Genomic DNA, 18,449 nt, shown 5'->3' with positions numbered 1-18,449 from the left:
CTAAACTGCAACTCAAACTTAGAACATTTCTATCAGGTGTTTTTTCAGGATTGTTGGTTGATATTCTGTCTCTATCATTTAAAATACACCTATGATAAAAACTTCTTTGTAAGTGGCCAAACTTACAAAATCTTCAGGGGATCAAATAATTATTTTCCCCATGGTGTGTATATACCCCTCACATTTTTCGTTTTTGTAAATATTTTATTATATCTTTTCATGTGACAACATTGAAGAAATGACACTTTGCTACAATGTAAAGTAGTGAGTGTACAGCTTGTATAACAGTGTAAATTTGCTGTCCCCTCAAAATAACTCAACACACAGCCATTAATGTCTAAACCGCTGGCAACAAAAGTGAGTACACCCCTAAATGAAAATGTCCAAATTGTCCAATTTGATGCACATACACACACACACACACACACACACACACACACACACACACACACACACTTACAAAAATTCACATACTGCCCAAGATCATTTAGCCTGTTTAAGGGTACAAAACACAATTTAACATATTTCTGACAGAGCTTTATTTTACAGATTAAAATGGGTACAAAACGTTTTCAATCCACCCCATTGGTTATGTGAAAAAACACTTTCCTTCTGTTCTGTTTTGCTGTGCTTTGTCTAAACAAAATGAAATTTTCTGAAACAATGTAACCTGTAATTTACATTCTTATTTAAAATACTAATAATATTACGCTTCCTACAAAATACTTGGATTGAATAGGTAAACACAAAATAAGTGTATATACAATTGTTTTATACAGAATATATTTATATATGTATACTAGATCAGTGTAGTGGTTCAGATTCAGCCCTTGAAAACAAAAAATCCATATCGACTGCAAATAGATGTTGCTATAGGTAGTAACTCACTAGTCAATCCAAGTGATGTTTGCTACAGGAAATCCAGCAACAGGTAACAAATGTGCAATGCAGACAACCACAAAAAAAAAAAAAAAAATCTATGTCAATAACATTTCCACCTACTCAACTTTTATTAAAAAGGTATTAAAGAGGTTGTAGAATAATATATTTGGAACTAACGTAACTTTAGATATGTACACACAAACACACTCCTGGGTTAGAAGAAAACTATAATGCTTTCTAAAACGTAAAATCTGTGCATACAGATCTTTTTTGTTGACATAAAACAGCAGGGCAAGTCCATAGCACACACTGCTCTCTCACATTGCATCTTTCCTCCCCTTCTCTCTGATGGAGAATATTTTATACACCTTTCTCAAAAATAGGCTAACATGCTATATACACTTTAGAATTAAATCACTCCACATACTACATCCTGGGCAAAGAAAAAAAAAAAAAACACATTTTCTCTGACATCTTCTTGTCTTACAAAACACTGGAGGCGGGTAGTTTTTAAGGTTTCAAATCACAATATGGTATATATATGACTAGTCTCTCTGCAAATAACTTTGCTGATTTCTACCAGTTAGTAATGTCCTAGGGATGCCAACAGCATGATCGCTGTTATAAAGAGCTGAAAACAGAGTTATCTAAATAAAGAAAACACAAGAGTCCACATGTTATCAGGCTTAGGACTATGTCCCACTAGTTTGTCTTCTTGTCATCTGTAGGTGCATATGGAGGGGGTCGTTCCTAAAGGAAAAAAAACAAAAAACATTATTGACAAGTTCTAGGCAATCTATCTGTAGGTGTAGTTTCCATCAGACAGCTGAAACAACTAAACAACTTTCTAAATATAAAAACTAACAATTATGTAGCAGTTTGCTGAGCCAAAGGAAAAAATGGTACATTGGTATTTCAAAAAATGCATGGGTGTTAAATGAAGGCATGTGGTGTATAAAATCACAAAATATTGGTAAGTGAAGCAGATCAATGCAAAAACATTCTCACATAGAATTGCTTGCTATTATTCTCATAATTCACCATTCTAGTGTGATATTTTTTTCCCCCAAAATAGATAAATATATTTTAAATACCTTATAATTTTCTTGAACCGACAATATGCATAAAACAAATGGTAAAAAAAAATGGATATTGGAGCCAACAGTTAGGTAACATATGGAGATTTCAAAAGGTGCCAAACATTTACCATTACAGTCAATAAGTAACCAAAGAATGATTCTAAAAATTAATATTAATGTTACATAACAAAGTATTACCTACCAAAAAAGTGTAATGAAACATACTTTTAGTATTTGAAACATATAAACGCCCTGATATTTTCCTGTTAGCTATATTAACACCATTTACAAGTCTTGTTGTCCATCAATAAAATTTACTATTATGGAATCACGCGTTTTGTAGAACAGATCCACTTCATCACAAGAAAAGGTTGCAATTTTTGTTATATTTACATATCCAACATTATAAAACCAATCTACTCTTGGGATAGGGGTCTGCAGAGAGCATCAATGAAGGACTAGATGGGACCAATTTGAAATACTGGCTCACTCTTAACCACTTCAGCCCCGGAAGGATTTACCCCCTTAATGACCAAAGCACTTTTTACAATTTGGCACTGCGTCGATCTAACTGCTAATTGCGCGGTCATGCAATGCTGTACCCAAACGAAATTTGCGTCCTTTTCTTCCCACAAATAGAGCTTTATTTTGATGGTATTTGATCACCTCTGCCGTTTTTATTTTTTGCGCTATAAACGGGAAAAGACCGAAAATTTTGAAAAAAAATGATATTTTCTACTTTTTGTTATAAAAAAATCCAATAAACTCAATTTTAGTCATACATTTAGGCCAAAATGTATTCGGCCACATGTCTTTGGTAAAAAAAATGTCAATAAGTGTATATTTATTGGTTTGCGCAAAAGTTATAGCGCCTACAAACTAGGGTACATTTTCTGGAATTTACACAGCCTTTAATTTATGACTGCCTATGTCATTTCTTGAGGTGCTAAAATGACAGGGCAGTACAAAACCCCCACAAATTACCCCATTTTGGAAAGTAGACACCCCAAGGAAATTGCTGAGAGGCATGTTGAGCCCATTGAATATTAATTTTTGTTGTCCCAAGTGATTGAATAATGACTAAAAAAAAAAAAAAAAAATTACAAAAAGTTGTCACTAAATGATATATTGCTCACACAGGCCATGGGCATATGTGGAATTGCACCCCAAAATATATTCAGCTGCTTCTCCTGAGTATGGGGATACCACATGTGTGGGACTTTTTTGGAGCCTCGCCGCGTACGGGGCCCCCGAAAACCAATCACTGCCTTCAGGATTTCTAAGGGCGTAAATTTTTGATTTTACTCCTCTCTACCTATCACAGTTTTGAAGGCCATAAAATGCCCAGATGGCATAAATCCCCCCCAAATGACCCCATTTTGGAAAGTAGACACCCCAAGCTATTTGCTTTGAGGCATGTTGAGTCCATGGAATATTTTATATTTTGACACAAAATGCGGGAAAGTGACAAATTTTTATTTTTTTTGCACAAAGTTGTCACTAAATGATATATTGCTCACACAGGCCATGGGCATATGTGGAATTGCACCCCAAAATACATTTAGCTGCTTCTTCTGAGTATGGGGATACCACGTGTGGGACTTTTTGGGAGCCTAGCCGCGTACGGGGCCCCGAAAACCAATCACCGCCTTCAGGATTTCTAAGGGTGTAAATTTTTGATTTCACTCTTCACTGCCTATCACAGTTTCGGAGGCCATGGAATGCCCAGGTGGCACAACCCCCCCCCCCCAAATGACCCCATTTTGGAAAGTAGACACCCAAGCTATTTGCTGAGAGGCATGGTGAGTATTTTGCAGCTCTCATTTGTTTTTGAAAATGAAGAAAGACAAGAAAAAAATGTTTTTTTTTTTTCTTTTTTCAAAACTTTGTGACAAAAAGTGAGGTCTGCAAAATACTCACTATACCTCTCAGCAAATAGCTTGGAGTGTCTACTTTCCAAAATGGGGTCATTTGGGGGGTTTGTGCCACCTGGGCATTCCATGGCCTCCGAAACTGTGATAGGCAGTGAAGAGTGAAATCAAAAATGTACGCCCTTAGAAAGCCTGAAGGCGGTGCTTGGTTTTCGGGGTCCCGTACGAGGCTAGGCTCCCAAAAAGTCTCACACATGTGGTATCCCCGTACTCAGGAGAAGCAACAGACTGTATTTTGGGGTGTAATTTCACATATTTCCATGGCATGTTTGAGCAATATATCATTTAGTGACAACTTTGTGCAAAAAAAAAAAAAAAAAAAAAATTTGTCTCTTTCCGGCAACTTGTGTCACAATATAAAATATTCCATGGACTCGACATGCCTCTCAGCAAATAGCTTGGGGTGTCTACTTTCCAAAATGGGGTCATATGGGGGGGGGTTTGAACTGTCCTGGCATTTTATGCACAACATTTAGAAGCTTATGTCACACATCACCCACTCTTCTAACCACTTGAAGACAAAGCCCTTTCTGACACTTTTTGTTTACATGAAAAAATTATTTTCTTTTGCAAGAAAATTACTTTGAACCCCCAAACATTATATATATTTTTTAAAGCAAATGCCCTACAGATTAAAATGGTGGGTGTTTCATTTTTTTTTCACACAGTATTAATGCACTAAAACACACTATATTGCCCAAATGTTTGATGAAATAAAAAAGATGATCTTAGGCCGAGTACATGGATACCAAACATGACATGCTTTAAAATTGCGCACAAACGTGCAGTGGCAACAAAATAAATACATTTTTAAAAGCCTTTAAAAGCCTTTACAGGTTACCACTTTAGATTTACAGAGGAGGTCTACTGCTAAAATTACTGCCCTCGATCTGACCTTCGCGGTGATACCTCACATGCATGGTGCAATTGCTGTTTACATTTGACGCTAGACCGACGCTTGCGTTCGCCTTAGCGCGAGAGCAGGGGGGGGGACAGGGGTGCTTTTTTTTTCTTTATTATTTTTTTGCTTTTTTATCTTATTTTTAAACTGTTCCTTTCATATTTTTTTTTTTTAAATCATTTTTATTGTTATCTCAGGGAATGTAAATATCCCCTATGATAGCAATAGGTAGTGACAGGTACTCTTTTTTGAAAAAATTGGGGTCTATTAGACCCTAGATTTCTCCTCTGCCCTCAAAGCATCTGACCACACCAAGATCGGTGTGATAAAATGCTTCCCCAATTTCCCAATGGCGCCGTTTACATCTGGCGAAATCTAAGTCATAAAATGCTCGTAGCTTCCGGTTTCTTAGGCCATAGAGATGTTTGGAGCCACTCTGGTCTCTGATCAGCTCTATGGTCAGCTGGCTGAATTACCGGCTGCATTCTCAGGTTCCCTGTTGAGACAGAAGAGCCAGAGAAAAACACGGAAGACGGTGGGGGAGGGGGGGCATTCCCTCCCACTGCTTGTAAAAGCAGTCTAGAGGCTAATTAGCCGCTAGGATTGCTTTTACATGAAAGCCGACCGCTGGCTGAAAAGAATGATACCAAGATGATACCTAAACTTGCAGGCATCATTCTGGTATAACCACTCAAAGTCGTGAATGGCGTACCTGAAGACAAAAAAATGGTTAACAATAAAGCACAGTAAACGGTAAAGTATAAAAAACTGCATACCTGAAAAGCAAACATGATAAAATAAAACATAATAACAATAAAACATTGCAGAATAGAATACAGTAAAAAAGAGCAGAACAATAGAGAGAGAATAGAGAGAGAGAGAACAATAAAACGACAACTATTTTTTAAAATTTATTATAACTGTAACCGGTTCCAGGTTCGGGTCTCTCAAAATGTGATGGCATCTTGGGAGATCCTGTGAAAGTGTGCCTAGTCTGTGCAATGCTGTACCCTACGCTAATACTCAACTAGTGAATGGTAGCGTTCAAAACATTCACCAATGCAAAGACCAGGATTGTTAGGACAGGAGGGACAATAATAGCGGGTGTCACGCCTATATCCGCGCTTGCTGCAGACACATCATCTTTTTTGGGGGGGTTCGTTGGGTAGGGGTACTCGGGAGGACATAAAGAAAATGCCTCTCATGCAGCCGACTGCATTTGGTTGGGGATGTGAATGGGGGAAGTACGGGCGCTGCAGAAGTGGTGGGTTCCCAATTAGGATTGGCGAATGCAGCAGGAAGGGCACAACGGGCCTGTTTGTCTTCTTCTTGGTGACAGCGGGACACTACTTGTGCTTGCCACCTCACCAGCTTGAACTGCACTTATGGGACTCGCCACATCACCAAGTGTTACTGCAGTGCTGGTTTGACTACGACCAGGGTGTACTAGGCCGCTGGTGCTTGCCAGTTCACCAAAACCCTACCAAAAAAACTGTTAGTGATCGCAGGGATCAGGCCTGACTCTGCGAATGCTGCAGTTATGCGTTTAGTGTTTTATAAGTGACAGTGATCGATCGATACTGCACTTGGCTGGGCTGGGCCGGGCGGAGGGGCAAAATGCCAGCAGGTATCTGGGCTGATCCCGCTAACACTGCGTTTTTGGGAACCCTAAACTGCTGGGGACGCTAGTATAAATCTGCTCGGATCAGATATTGATCCGTTCAGATACTATACCACTAAGGGAGGTGTACGGTGCGTGCGTGGGTGTTAGTGGTACTGGCGCTAACCTGACACTGCCTGGGGCTGGTGCTTGCCAGTTCACCAAAATGCTACCAAAAAAACTGTTAGCGATCGCAGGGATCAGGCCTGACTCTGCGAACGCTGCAGTTATGCGGTTAGTGTTTTGTAAGTGACAGTGATCGATTGATACTGCACTTGGGTGGGCTGGGCCGGGGGGAGGGGCAAAACACAGGTGCTAGCAGGTATCTGGGCTGATCCTGCTAACACTGCGTTTTTGGGAACCCTAAACTGCTGGGGACACTAGTATAGATCTGATCGGATCAGATATTGATCCGTTCAGATACTATACCACTAAGGGAGGCGTATGCTGCGTGCGTGGGTGTTAGCGGTACTGGCGCTAATCTGACGCTGCCTGGGGCGACGCATATCACCGCCGGGCGATCAGGGGGCTAAACCTTTATTCAGTAATAAACGGCGGGTGCCCTGACACTATAAAAAAATAAACAAACTAACCAGCGTCACCTGTAACAGTTATACGGTGATCAGTGGTGAAAGGGTTAACTAGGGGGCAATCAAGGGGTTAAAACATTTATTCGGTAGTATATGGGGGTCCCTGTCACTATAAAACACTGACGGCGAACCTAATACAGCAATCAGAAAAATGATCGCTTAGTGACACTGGCGACGGGGGGTGATCAAGGGGTTAAAACTTTGTTAGGGGGGTACCCTAGACCTAAAGGGGGCTAATACTAACTGCCCTACCACACTAATTGTCACAAACTGACACCAATGCAGTAATCAGGAAAAAAAAAAAAACAAAAAACAAAAAACTGCTTGGTGTCAGTGTGACGGGGGGGGGGGGGGGGGGGGGGGGGGGGGGTGTTTTGTGCACTCACATTTCAGTCTTCTCTCCTCGGCGCCGGAATGGAAAATACCGAGCCGAGGAGAGATGACGTCACATCCCCTGCGTCTGTGTACTATACAGAGGCAGGGGAAGATTCTGATTGGCTGGGCGAAGGGATGGCCTCCCCCTCATCACTGAACGCTCCCAGACCAAAGCCGACCGTCTCTGGCGGGGGGGGGGGGGGGTTCGATCGGACCCCCCGCCCGCGGGAAGGCAATCACGTACCAGGTACGTGATTTTGCCTGCCCGTGCCATTCTGCCGACGTATATCGTCGTTAGGCGGTCGGCAAGTGGTTAAAACTATAGCAATCCTGGAAATATTGCAGGAATCCATGTGAATTCTGTGATGTGGCAGATCATTCTCTGAGCCCTCTTACGAGCCTCTGTTTGTAGTGTGATATGTAAGAGACGGTTCTTCACTAAGAAAAGTGAAGCCAGTCTTTGAAATACTGTATTTCTCATGCAATCCCTTCATAACCATCTACTACAGAAACCATTATTTTTGAAAAGCAGACAAGGCATTCATGAAATGTTTAGGGAGTGGAAAAGTGTTCCTTTGTGGAGTGTAATTCTTGCTTACCATAGGCATGTAGACATCATGAGGATTTGCTGGGTTGTAATAAGCGCTGGAAGCAGCTTCTGCTGCCTTGCCATTTCCTTGGGGAAGAAAAAGCAATAATATAGGTTCTAGTGGTTTTAATTTTTGCAATCTAGTAATTCAATCAATTCTTATTATTTAGTATTTACAATGTGACAATACTTTTCATGGTATTTTATACTTCCAACTTTTTACAAACATTACAGGAAAATTCAGGATTACTTTTACCAAGAATTAAGTTTCCAAGACTCCTGTTAAACTGTTAAAACACAAATAAATGCTGCATATGGAAGCTATACCAAAAAATGCATATGAAGGTTATGCCTTAGGGGCATTTCTTTGGTACAGCCTTCATATGCAGCATTTTTAGTGTATCAGTTTACCATTTTAAGTATGTATTTTTTTAGTTTTAGACACGCACTTATATATATATATATATATATATGTATTTTTTTTGTTATTGCTATTAAATTAGGGTTTTTTTTTTTTAACCACTTCAGCCCCGGAAGAATTTGCCCCCTTCCCGACCAGGCCATTTTTTGCAATACGGCACGTGGCTTTAACTGACAATTGCATGGTCGTACGATGTTGTTCTCAAACAAAATTTATGTTCTTTTTTTCCCCACAACTGGAGCTTTCTTTTGGTATTAAATCACCTCTACGGTTTTTATTTTTTGTGCTATAAACAAAAAAAGAGTGACAATTTTGAAAAAAAACAAAAACAAAAAAAAAAAAAACACAATATTTTGTACTTTGTGTTATAATACATATCCTTAAAAAAAAATAAAATAAAATTTCTTCATCAGTTTAGGCCGATATGTATTCTTCTACATGTTTTTGGTTAAAAAAAAAAAAAAAAAAAATCTGAATAAGTGTATATTGATTGGTTTGCGCAAAAGCTATAGGTGTCTACAAAATAGGTGATAGATTTATGGCATTTTTATTATTATTACTTTTTTTTACTAGTAATGGCAGTGATCTGCGATTTTTATTGGACTGCAACATTGCCACGGACACATCGGACACTTTTGACACTTTTTTGGGTCCAGTGACATTTATACAGCAATCAGAGCTAAAAATAGCCACTGATTACTGTATAAATGTCACTGGCAGGGAAGGGGTTAAAGCTAGGGGGCAATCAAGGGGTTAACTGTGTTCCCTGTGTGCGTTTCTAACTGGGGGGTGGCTGACTACAGGAGGAGGAGAGAGATCATCGTCCCTACTTAGTAGGAACACACAATCTCTCTCCTCTCCCCTAACAGAACCGTGATTTGTGTGTTTACACACACAGATCCCGGTTCTCACTCTGTCATGAGCGATGGCGGGTGCCTGGCGGTCACCATGCCCACTGGACATGCGCATCGGCTCCAGGGACAAGCTGCGTGCGCGCCTGATACAGCGTCTTAAAGAGCCGTCGTACAGCTACGATGGCTCGCCCAGGGGAGCCAACCTGCCGCAGTCTAACTGCGGCAGCTGGTTGGGAAGCGGTTAATTAATTTTTAACCTGTGAGTTTCTTTTTTATTTTTATTTTAGATATCTGCGCATTTAGTTTTATATTGTTTTCATGTGTATTATTTCAGTTATATGTATAATGGTGCAATGGCATCTACTAAACATGTAGAATCTAATAACATTAATTTTGAAAATTAACGCATTGCACCTTATCACTTACTATCTGATATTTCCTCAACTCTTCATCTTAATTCCTTTGCATGTATGCATGTTTGTGTATATGAGGGTATTTTTGACTGAACATATGTGTACACACATGTATATGTATGTTATCCATGATGTTTTAAGATTTTTAGGCTCATGATTTTATCAGTCACAATTAAATTGACATTATATCATGTTTTGTTGTGGACGGCATGGTCTCATTTTTAATATTCTTTGTTATGGTTAAGGTCTGAGATTTCATATATTTTGGGAGCCTCCCATGGGTAATACTTGACACCCCCCTCACTTTTTTTGTTTTATTTTTTTCCCTTACTTCTTTCTTTCTCCTCACTTTCTTGTTCCCAATACCCTTTCCTATTGGTGTTCTGTGTTGGTTGCATTTCCTACCTAATCTGATTATACTGAAAACACTTCCTGAAATGCCTTAGGTGGTATTTACTGAGTCTTCTGTATACCATGTACATAGAGTTTTCCAATGGTTACTTTCCTGTACTCGATTGGTTGATATTACATATTTTACTGGATTTATGTGATAGTCTTCACAGCTATGTCATTTAGATGAAGGTTATCTCTACCTATTGCCTATGTGCCCAATTTGATATGATATATTATCAGAACTAGAGAGACATTTATGTTTTTTCTACCTTATCTGTACAGTTTGAAAATTGGTAATAAAAAATTATTCAACATATTATATTTTGTTGTAGCCCTGATAAAGGGTCAGTTCCTTTGACTCCTGAAACACTTTGGCTTTTAACACAATATTAATGAATATATTTTGACTCATCTTTTGGTCTGGCGCTCCTCCCATATATGTACATTTTTTAATTTTTTTAAATTTAATACACCTCAGAAAAAAAGATATCTGAGAGAGGAATAGTAGACATACAGTATATGGGGGTCTAATAAAGAAGGCTTGAGGCTCTCTTATTCTACCAGTTTTGTAAAATCTCGAAGAAAAAATATTTATTGTTAAGTGAGGTTTCTGTTAAAGATTTAAATGGAGCTTTAGTTAAAGCGGAGCTCCACCCAAAAAGGGGAGGCTCTGCTTGTTGGCTCCTTTCCCCCTCCACTGCCACATTTGGCACTTTTTTTGGGGTGGAGCGGGAACCCGGTTTTGACCGGTACCCGCTCCCACTTCTGGGAGACACCGAAGTTTCCCTCCTCGCTGTCACAACGGGGGGGATTGGGGGCCGCTACAACAGTAACATGTTACACCCATATTCACGGTGTAACATGTAACAAAAGGTGAACTTATCCTGTATGTTATAAGCGCACAGCTCTAACCAACTTTTTGGATTTTTAGATCTGAATTTCCGCTTTTCCTCCTCCACCCCCTCTTCCATATTTGGAATGTCTTTTTTTGGTAGAGAATCGGGTACCCGATTTTGACAGGTACCCTGCTCCCACTTCTGGTCAGACTGTCACAGCCAACCGAGCAGAAGTTTGGCCCCTCTTTCTTCCCCTGCAGCTGTTTGGAACACGTCATAGGTTACAGGGGACTGCAGGACCATTCACAGGGCGCAGTGCGGCTTGCACATATGTGAAGTAGGCAGCCAGTTATGAAGCCGCAAGGAGTCAGCCGGCTGCCCATAGTCAAGATGCCGGTACCTGAACCCGAAGACCGGCAAAGAACCGGGTCAGGTGAGGTCATCTCTGGATTCTGGGACAGGTAAGTGTGTGTTTTTTATAAAGTCAGCACCTACAGGATTTGTAGCTGCTGACTTTTAGATTTTTGATTATTGAGTGAAAATCCTTAACTGCAGCCCTTTTGGCTAATCCTGCTTGCAGGAATTCTAAGATAATGCTCATTGCAGGCAAAGGCTTCATACACACTAAACATTCTTAAATAGATGAATGATGTAGCACATTTACTTTTGCAGAAGAGTAGAATAAAATACTTCAAGAAATCCTTTTTAGACTGTAACCTCCTCTCAAATTCCACACCTTAAAATGAAGGCTCTTTATCTGGGGCTGAAACACTGGACCTGATGTGGATTCAAGGAAAAGAAGTGCAGGAGTTTTGTGTGGCATGCAATTTGCCACATGATTGTCTGTGCCCTTTAGAAACACTTGCTCAAAATGAACACAAACTATGAGTTCCACCCAGGCACAAATTGTTAGTGAAAGGAAACAAAGAACTAGGTTTTGTGTCCTTCCCTGCTCGTTCAATTGGGCTACTGTTTTGACATGGTCTAAATTAATCTCCACATTCTTCCCTCCCATAGGGTGCTTGAATTCTAAAAAGGACTTTCCACACTGCCAGATGTTCTCAACGATTTGAGGAAAATGTAGTTAGTCTGTAGAAGTAGTAAAGAATGGGGTTCCTTCTCTCCATTTCACGATCTCCTATATTGAGGCCAGTGAACAGTAGGAGTACCAGGTTGGTACTAATGGGAGGAATAGTGCCCCATCATTGATATTAGTGGAAAGAATAGTGCCATATCGACAGTGTCAGCGGGATGAATAGTGCCCCGTCAACAGTGTCAGTGGGATCAATAGTGCCTCATCATTGGTGTCAGTTGGAGGAATAGTCTCCCAAGGGCTGGATAGAGGAAAGCAAAGAAATGCATCTGGCCCCTGGGCCGCAGTTTGGAGACCACTGCTCTAAAGCTAAGAACATAATCAAGCTGTTTGATGGTATTCTTCTTAGGGCGGATGGCTGGAGTGTCTACAGTAAACAGAGACCAATTATTAATAAATAAAATTTTTAAGGGAAAGGGCCCCTTCACATTGTCAGGACACATTGATGATTCCATACATTGTTTCTGGTCCTCACAGAAGAATGTTTTACATACCAATTGTATTTGAAAGCCACTGCAGTCTCTAAGGGACCCTATGCCCAGAACAGGAGGCTAATTATCCAACTACAGGATAAGATGCACTGCATTAATCAGATTATCAAGCGTTCTTTGTAAATCTGAATCATATGGAATTAGACTGTAAGGTGTCTGTGTCAGAGGTGGTTATAGGGGCCTCAGGCACACTTAGAGGTGAAGGTCCAATAGGGTCAGGTTATTTTCTGTCTTGTGGACACTTGGGAGGTTAAAGATATTGGGACTCTTCTGGGAATACTGAGAAAGATATGTTGCATTTTGCAGAGGAAAACAACTGGGCTGGAATTCAGGTAAGGCCCCAGGTACTCACAAGCCCAAGCTCTAGATGCTGAAAAGAGTCACAGTAGATGGACAGTGTAAAGCGACTGAGAATGGAATAATCCATAAAGCATTTCAGAAGTGCAGCAGCAGGCAGGTACTTCCTCTAGACTGAAATGGCGGGAGAAAGATGACAGAACGCACCTGTGCAACACTCAAGTGGAAAGTGGAAGGTCTGCTTTAAGAACGGTAAAGGACTCCAAAATTTCTTCTGTAGGTGTACCTCCTTTGATATGATCATCTAGATGCTCAAGTCATATAACTAAACATCTTGTAACACATGGCACCAAGATGTGGTAAAACAAAGCTGCTGATGCATCCCAGTTACGTTTTTATTGGAGATTCAATCTTTTTATAGTCTGATAATCTGTTTCATCAAAAGGGATGAGCTCCCTGTCAGTTTCAATACAGCCACATCTACCCTAGGATATTTATTGAATATACCAATATCTTTATCATAAAACAGGTGTCTATGTTTATTTCATCTAAGAATAAAGAGTTTCTGATGTGCACCAGACTACTGTGATTTAATAAGATGTTGTATGACATAATGCACTGGAATAGAATGTAAAAGTTCAGGTTGCAGTTCAGAGTACATTTTATCCTAAATAGTTTTAGGCAGTCTAATGCCCCGTACACACGGTCGGACTTTGTTCGGACATTCCGACAACAAAATCCTAGGATTTTTTCCGACGGATGTTGGCTCAAACTTGTCATGCATACACACGGTCACACAAAGTTGTCGGAAAATCCGATCGTTCTAAACGCGGTGACGTAAAACACGTACGTTGGGACTATAAACGGGGCAGTGGCCAATAGCTTTCATCTCTTTATTTATTCTGAGTATGCGTGGCACTTTGTCCGTCGGATTTGTGTACACACGATCGGAAAATCCGACCGTGTGTACGGGGCATAATAGTGGATAGAATTAAAGTACCTCTACCTTACTTTAATAGAGTAGCATGGTCATATGGCCATATTAGGTCAATGATGTCAACAGCATCCCGGCTCTTATGTGTACATGTAGCTGTGGGGTGGGGAGTACACAGTCTCAAGCTTATTCCTAATGCACATATTTATTTTAGGTGAGTGACCAACATATCTACTTCAGGTAGCACCCACATTTCTACAATGACAGCTTCTTTAAAGCCCAAATATAGCTAAATAAAGAAAAAATAATCAGAGACGAAACCTAAATTGAGTGAGACGAGTGAGGCCATCTTTATGTAGAAAAACAGTTCTTTTTTTTTCAGATCCTCAGAGAGTTCTTTGCATGAGGTGCCATGTTTAACTTCCATATATATATAAAACACAAAGCGCTGTGATGCTAAATAGCTGATAATTACACATAAAACCAAGTGAGGCTGCTATCAAAAGAGAGTGTTTTCAGAGTCACTTAAAAAGAATAAATAATGATATTTGAAGCGCTTCACAATGTGCATGAAAATGAATATATAAGAATAAATATAAATAGTCAAATAAATCCAGCGGTGAGTAAAAATTCCTAAAAAATCCAGCAATCAAAATAGTGTAAAATTATAAAAAATTAGTGACACCAAATGTGTAAAAAAATTCACATAAAAAATCCACATAAAAATAAATATATAGGGATGTATTCAGAAGGTTCAATTATACAGGTGTAGAATCCTGATTTGTATAGAGCTTTTGATCACTAGCAAAGCTGCCAAGGACGCTCTGTGCAGATCAGCAGTATCACACAGTGTACTGCATTGAATCTGCTCCTGTCTAAGGCGGCTGACTGCTATAGTAAAACCTGCATATGCCTTATCACTATAAGGCACACGTGAGTGGATTGAAGTTTGCCAGTGTACCTTGGTATCCTAACTATTGCACAATGATTGTTTTTTTCTCTTATCTGCCTGTTTATGATTCTCACATTGGTTGTGAATAGAAGCAAAGAGCACATTGTTACTATGAAGGTCAATGAGCACCTTAATTAAGCAAGTGTTTTTAAACAGCTTTGCTAGTGATCAAAAGCTCTATACCAATCAGGATTCTACACCTGTATAATTGAACCTTCTGAATACATCCCTATATATTTATTTTTATGTGGATTTTTTATGTGAATTTTTTTACACATTTGGTGTCACTAATTTTTTATAATTTTACACTATTTTGATTGCTGGATTTTTTAGGAATTTTTACTCACCGCTGGATTTATTTGACTATTTATATTTATTCTTATATATTCATTTTCATGCACATTGTGAAGCGCTTCAAATATCATTATTTATTATGTTTAACTTCCAGTTACCAGTATGAGAGAGTGAGAGCGATAACACCAAATTTAACACACCTATTCCTCATTCACACCTAAGACCTTGTAAGCCTAACGAGCCACATGACACCAGGGAGGGAAAATGGCTAATTGGGCTCAATTTGGACATATTCACTTAGGGGTGTACTCACTTTTGTTGCCAGTGGTTTAGACATTAATGGCTGTGTGTCAAGTTATTTTGAGGGGACAGCAAATTTACACTGTTATACAAGCTGTACACTGACTACTTTACATTGTAGCAAAGTGTCATTTCTTCAGTGTTGTCACATTAAAAGTTATATTAACCACTTGACAACTGGGCACTTAAACCCCCTTCCTAACCAGACCAATTTTCAGCTTTTGGTGCTCCCACATTTTGAATGACAATTACTCAGTCATGCAACACTGTATCTTTATGAAATTTTTGTCCTTTTTTTCACACAAATAGAGCTTTCTTTTGGTGGTATTTAATCACTGCTGGGTTCTTTATTTTTTGCGCCGTAAAAGAAAAAAGACAGAAAAATCTGTAAAAAAATACATTTTTCTTCATTTCTGTTATAATATTTTGCAAATTAGTAATTTTTCTTCATATATTTTGGCCAAAATTTATACCGCTACATATCTTTGGTAAAAATAACCCAAATCGGTGGATATTATTTGGTCTTTTTGAAAGTTATAGAGTCCAAAAGCTATGGTGCGAATGTCTGAAAATTGATCACACCTGAATTACTGACGGCCTATCTAATTTCTTGAGACTCTAACATGCCAGAAAAGTACAAATACCCCCCAAATGACCCCTTTTTGGAAAGAAGACATTCCAAGGTATTTAGAAAGATGCATGGTGAGTTTTTTGAAGTTGTCATTTTTTCCCACAATTCTTTGCAAAATCAAGGTTTTTTTTTTACTTTTTTTTTTTTCCACAAAATTGTCATATTAGCAGGGTATTTCTCACAGACCGCATATGCATACCACAAATTACACCCCAAAACACATTCTGCTATTACTCCCGAGTATGGTGATACCACATGTGTGAGACTTTTACACAGCGTGGCCACATACAGAGGCCCAACATGCAGGGGAGCACCTACAGGCGTTCTGGAGCACCCAGGTCAATTCTGACATTTCTCTCCTACATGTAAAAATCATAATTTATTAGCTAGAAAATTACTTAGAACCCCAAAACATTATATATGTTTTTTAGCAAAGACCCTAGAGAATACAATGGCGGTCGTTGCAACTTTTTATCTCGCACGGTATTTGCGCAGCAATTTTTTTAACGTTTTTTTTTGGAAAAAAAACTGTTTTGTGCTTTACAAAAACCAAAACAATAAAGTTAGCCCAATGTTTTTGCATAATGTGAAAGATGAAGTTACGTTGAGTAAATAGATACCCAACATGTCACCCTTCAAAATTGCACGCGCTTGTGGAATGGCGCCAAACTTTGCTACTCAAAAATCCCCATAGGCGACGCTTTATGGTTACATGTTTTGAGTTACAGAGGAGGTCTAGAGCCAAAATTATTGCTCTCGCTCTACCGATCGCAGCGATACCTCACATGTGTGGTTTGAACACCGTTTTCATATGTGGGCGGGACTTACGTATGCGTTCGCTTCTGCATGCGAGCACACAGGGACAGGGGCGCTTTAAATTTTTTTTTTTTTTTTTATTGTTCATTTTACTTTATTTATTTTAGTTTGATGCTTTTTTCCAAAAAAAAAATTTTTGACCACTTTTATTCCTATTACAAGGAATATAAACATCCTTGTAATAGGAATATGGCATGACAGGTCCTCTTTACAGTGAGATATGGGGTCAATAAGACCCCACATCTCACCTCTAGGCTGGGAAGCCTGAAATTAAAAAAAAAAAAAAAAAAAAAAAAAAGATCCTGGCTTCGATCGTAGCGGTGAGTCGGTAGAAGCACCGCAAGGCGGCGGGAAGGGGGGACGTCCCCTCTCGCCTCCCGTAAGAACGATCAAGCAGTGGAACGGCTGCTATGATCGTTCTCATGGTGTAGGGAATCGCCGGCTGAAAAAGCTGATATCTGAATGATGCCTGTAGCTGCAACCATCATTCAGATATCTCCACACAAAGTCAAGGACGTTGTATGACGGCCGGCGGGCGGGAAGTGGTTAAAACGCTTTTTTTTTTAACACAAAGTTGTCCATTTATACAATATTTCTACCACATAACATGTACATACCAAAAATGACACCCCAAAATAGATTCTCCTGCTCCTCCTGAGTACAGCGATACCACACGTGTGAGACTTCCACAGCCTGGCCACATACAGAGGCTGAGTACAGCTGAGCATGGCTCAGCATGGCAGGGTATGGCGGGGTATTGCGGAGTATGGCGGGGTATTGCGGAGTATGGCAGGGTATGGCAGGGTATTGCGGAGTATGGCGGAGTATGGCGGGGTATGGCAGGGTATGGCGGAGTATGGCGGGGTATGGCAGGGTATGGCGGGGTATGGCGGAGTATGGCGGAGTATGGCGGAGTATGGCGGAGTATGGCGGGGCATGGCAGAGTATGGCGGGGCATGGCAGAGTATGGCGGGGCATGGCAGAGTATTGTGGGGGCATTGCAGAGTATTGCACAGCATTGCAGAGTATTGTGAGGGTATTGCAGAGTATTGCACAGCATTGCAGAGTATTGTGGGGGCATTGCAGAGTATTGCAGAGTATTGTGGGGGTATTGCAGAGTATTGTGGGGGTATTGCAGAGTATTGTGGGGGTATTGCAGAGTATTGTGGGGGTATTGCAGAGTATTGCACAGCATTGCAGTAGTGAGGGATGGCTGAGCATGGATGGATGGATGGATGTCTCTGTGCAGCGCTGTGGGCACTACACATACAGCCCACAGCGCTGCAGACATCCATCTGTCCCCCTCCCGATCGGTACACAGGAGGGGAGGAGAGGAACCGGCGTCATCAGATGACGCCGGTCTGTTTACATGTGATCGCGCCGTCATTTGACGGCTCGATCACATGGTAAACGGCCGCGATCAGAGGCCATTTACCGGGATCCGTGATGCGCCGGGTCCCCTGGACCCGGCGGTCACGGATGTGTTCGGGTGCGCGCCCCAGGGGGCGCGCGAGAGGGGAATTCTGGGAGGACGTCATAGTACGTCCTCCCAGAGTTATCCAACCGCCCTGCAGCCGTCATTCGGCTATGGGCCGGTTGGTAAGTGGTTAAAATATTTACAAAAATGTGAAGGGTGTACTCACTTTTGTGAGATACTGTATACTACACATAGGTGTATAAGAATGTGACTATGTTCCTGTGTGCTGTAACGTTTTAT

The 18,449-nt window shown here is 40.3% G+C and overlaps 1 protein-coding gene across 2 annotated transcripts in view; it reads right to left on the bottom strand.

The window, feature by feature from the left end:
- Positions 1 to 522: 522 nt before the first annotated feature.
- WBP2NL (WBP2 N-terminal like) overlaps positions 523 to 18,449 on the bottom strand; it is a 69,773-nt gene continuing 51,846 nt past the window's right edge. For both annotated transcript variants that reach the window (XM_073592720.1, XM_073592719.1), the window contains 2 exons: positions 8,018 to 8,094; positions 523 to 1,632 (listed from right to left, as the gene is read on the bottom strand). In XM_073592720.1, the coding sequence (XP_073448821.1) occupies positions 1,585 to 1,632; positions 8,018 to 8,094 (125 nt within the window). In that variant the 3' untranslated portion in view covers positions 523 to 1,584. The remainder of the gene's footprint in view (positions 1,633 to 8,017; positions 8,095 to 18,449) is intronic.

Source organism: Aquarana catesbeiana, linkage group LG07 (genome assembly GCF_042186555.1).
Source record: "Aquarana catesbeiana isolate 2022-GZ linkage group LG07, ASM4218655v1, whole genome shotgun sequence".
NCBI classification, from domain to species: Eukaryota; Metazoa; Chordata; class Amphibia; order Anura; family Ranidae; genus Aquarana; species Aquarana catesbeiana.
Note: the sequence above shows the minus strand (reverse complement) of the source record. Positions and strands in the feature narration are given on the sequence as shown.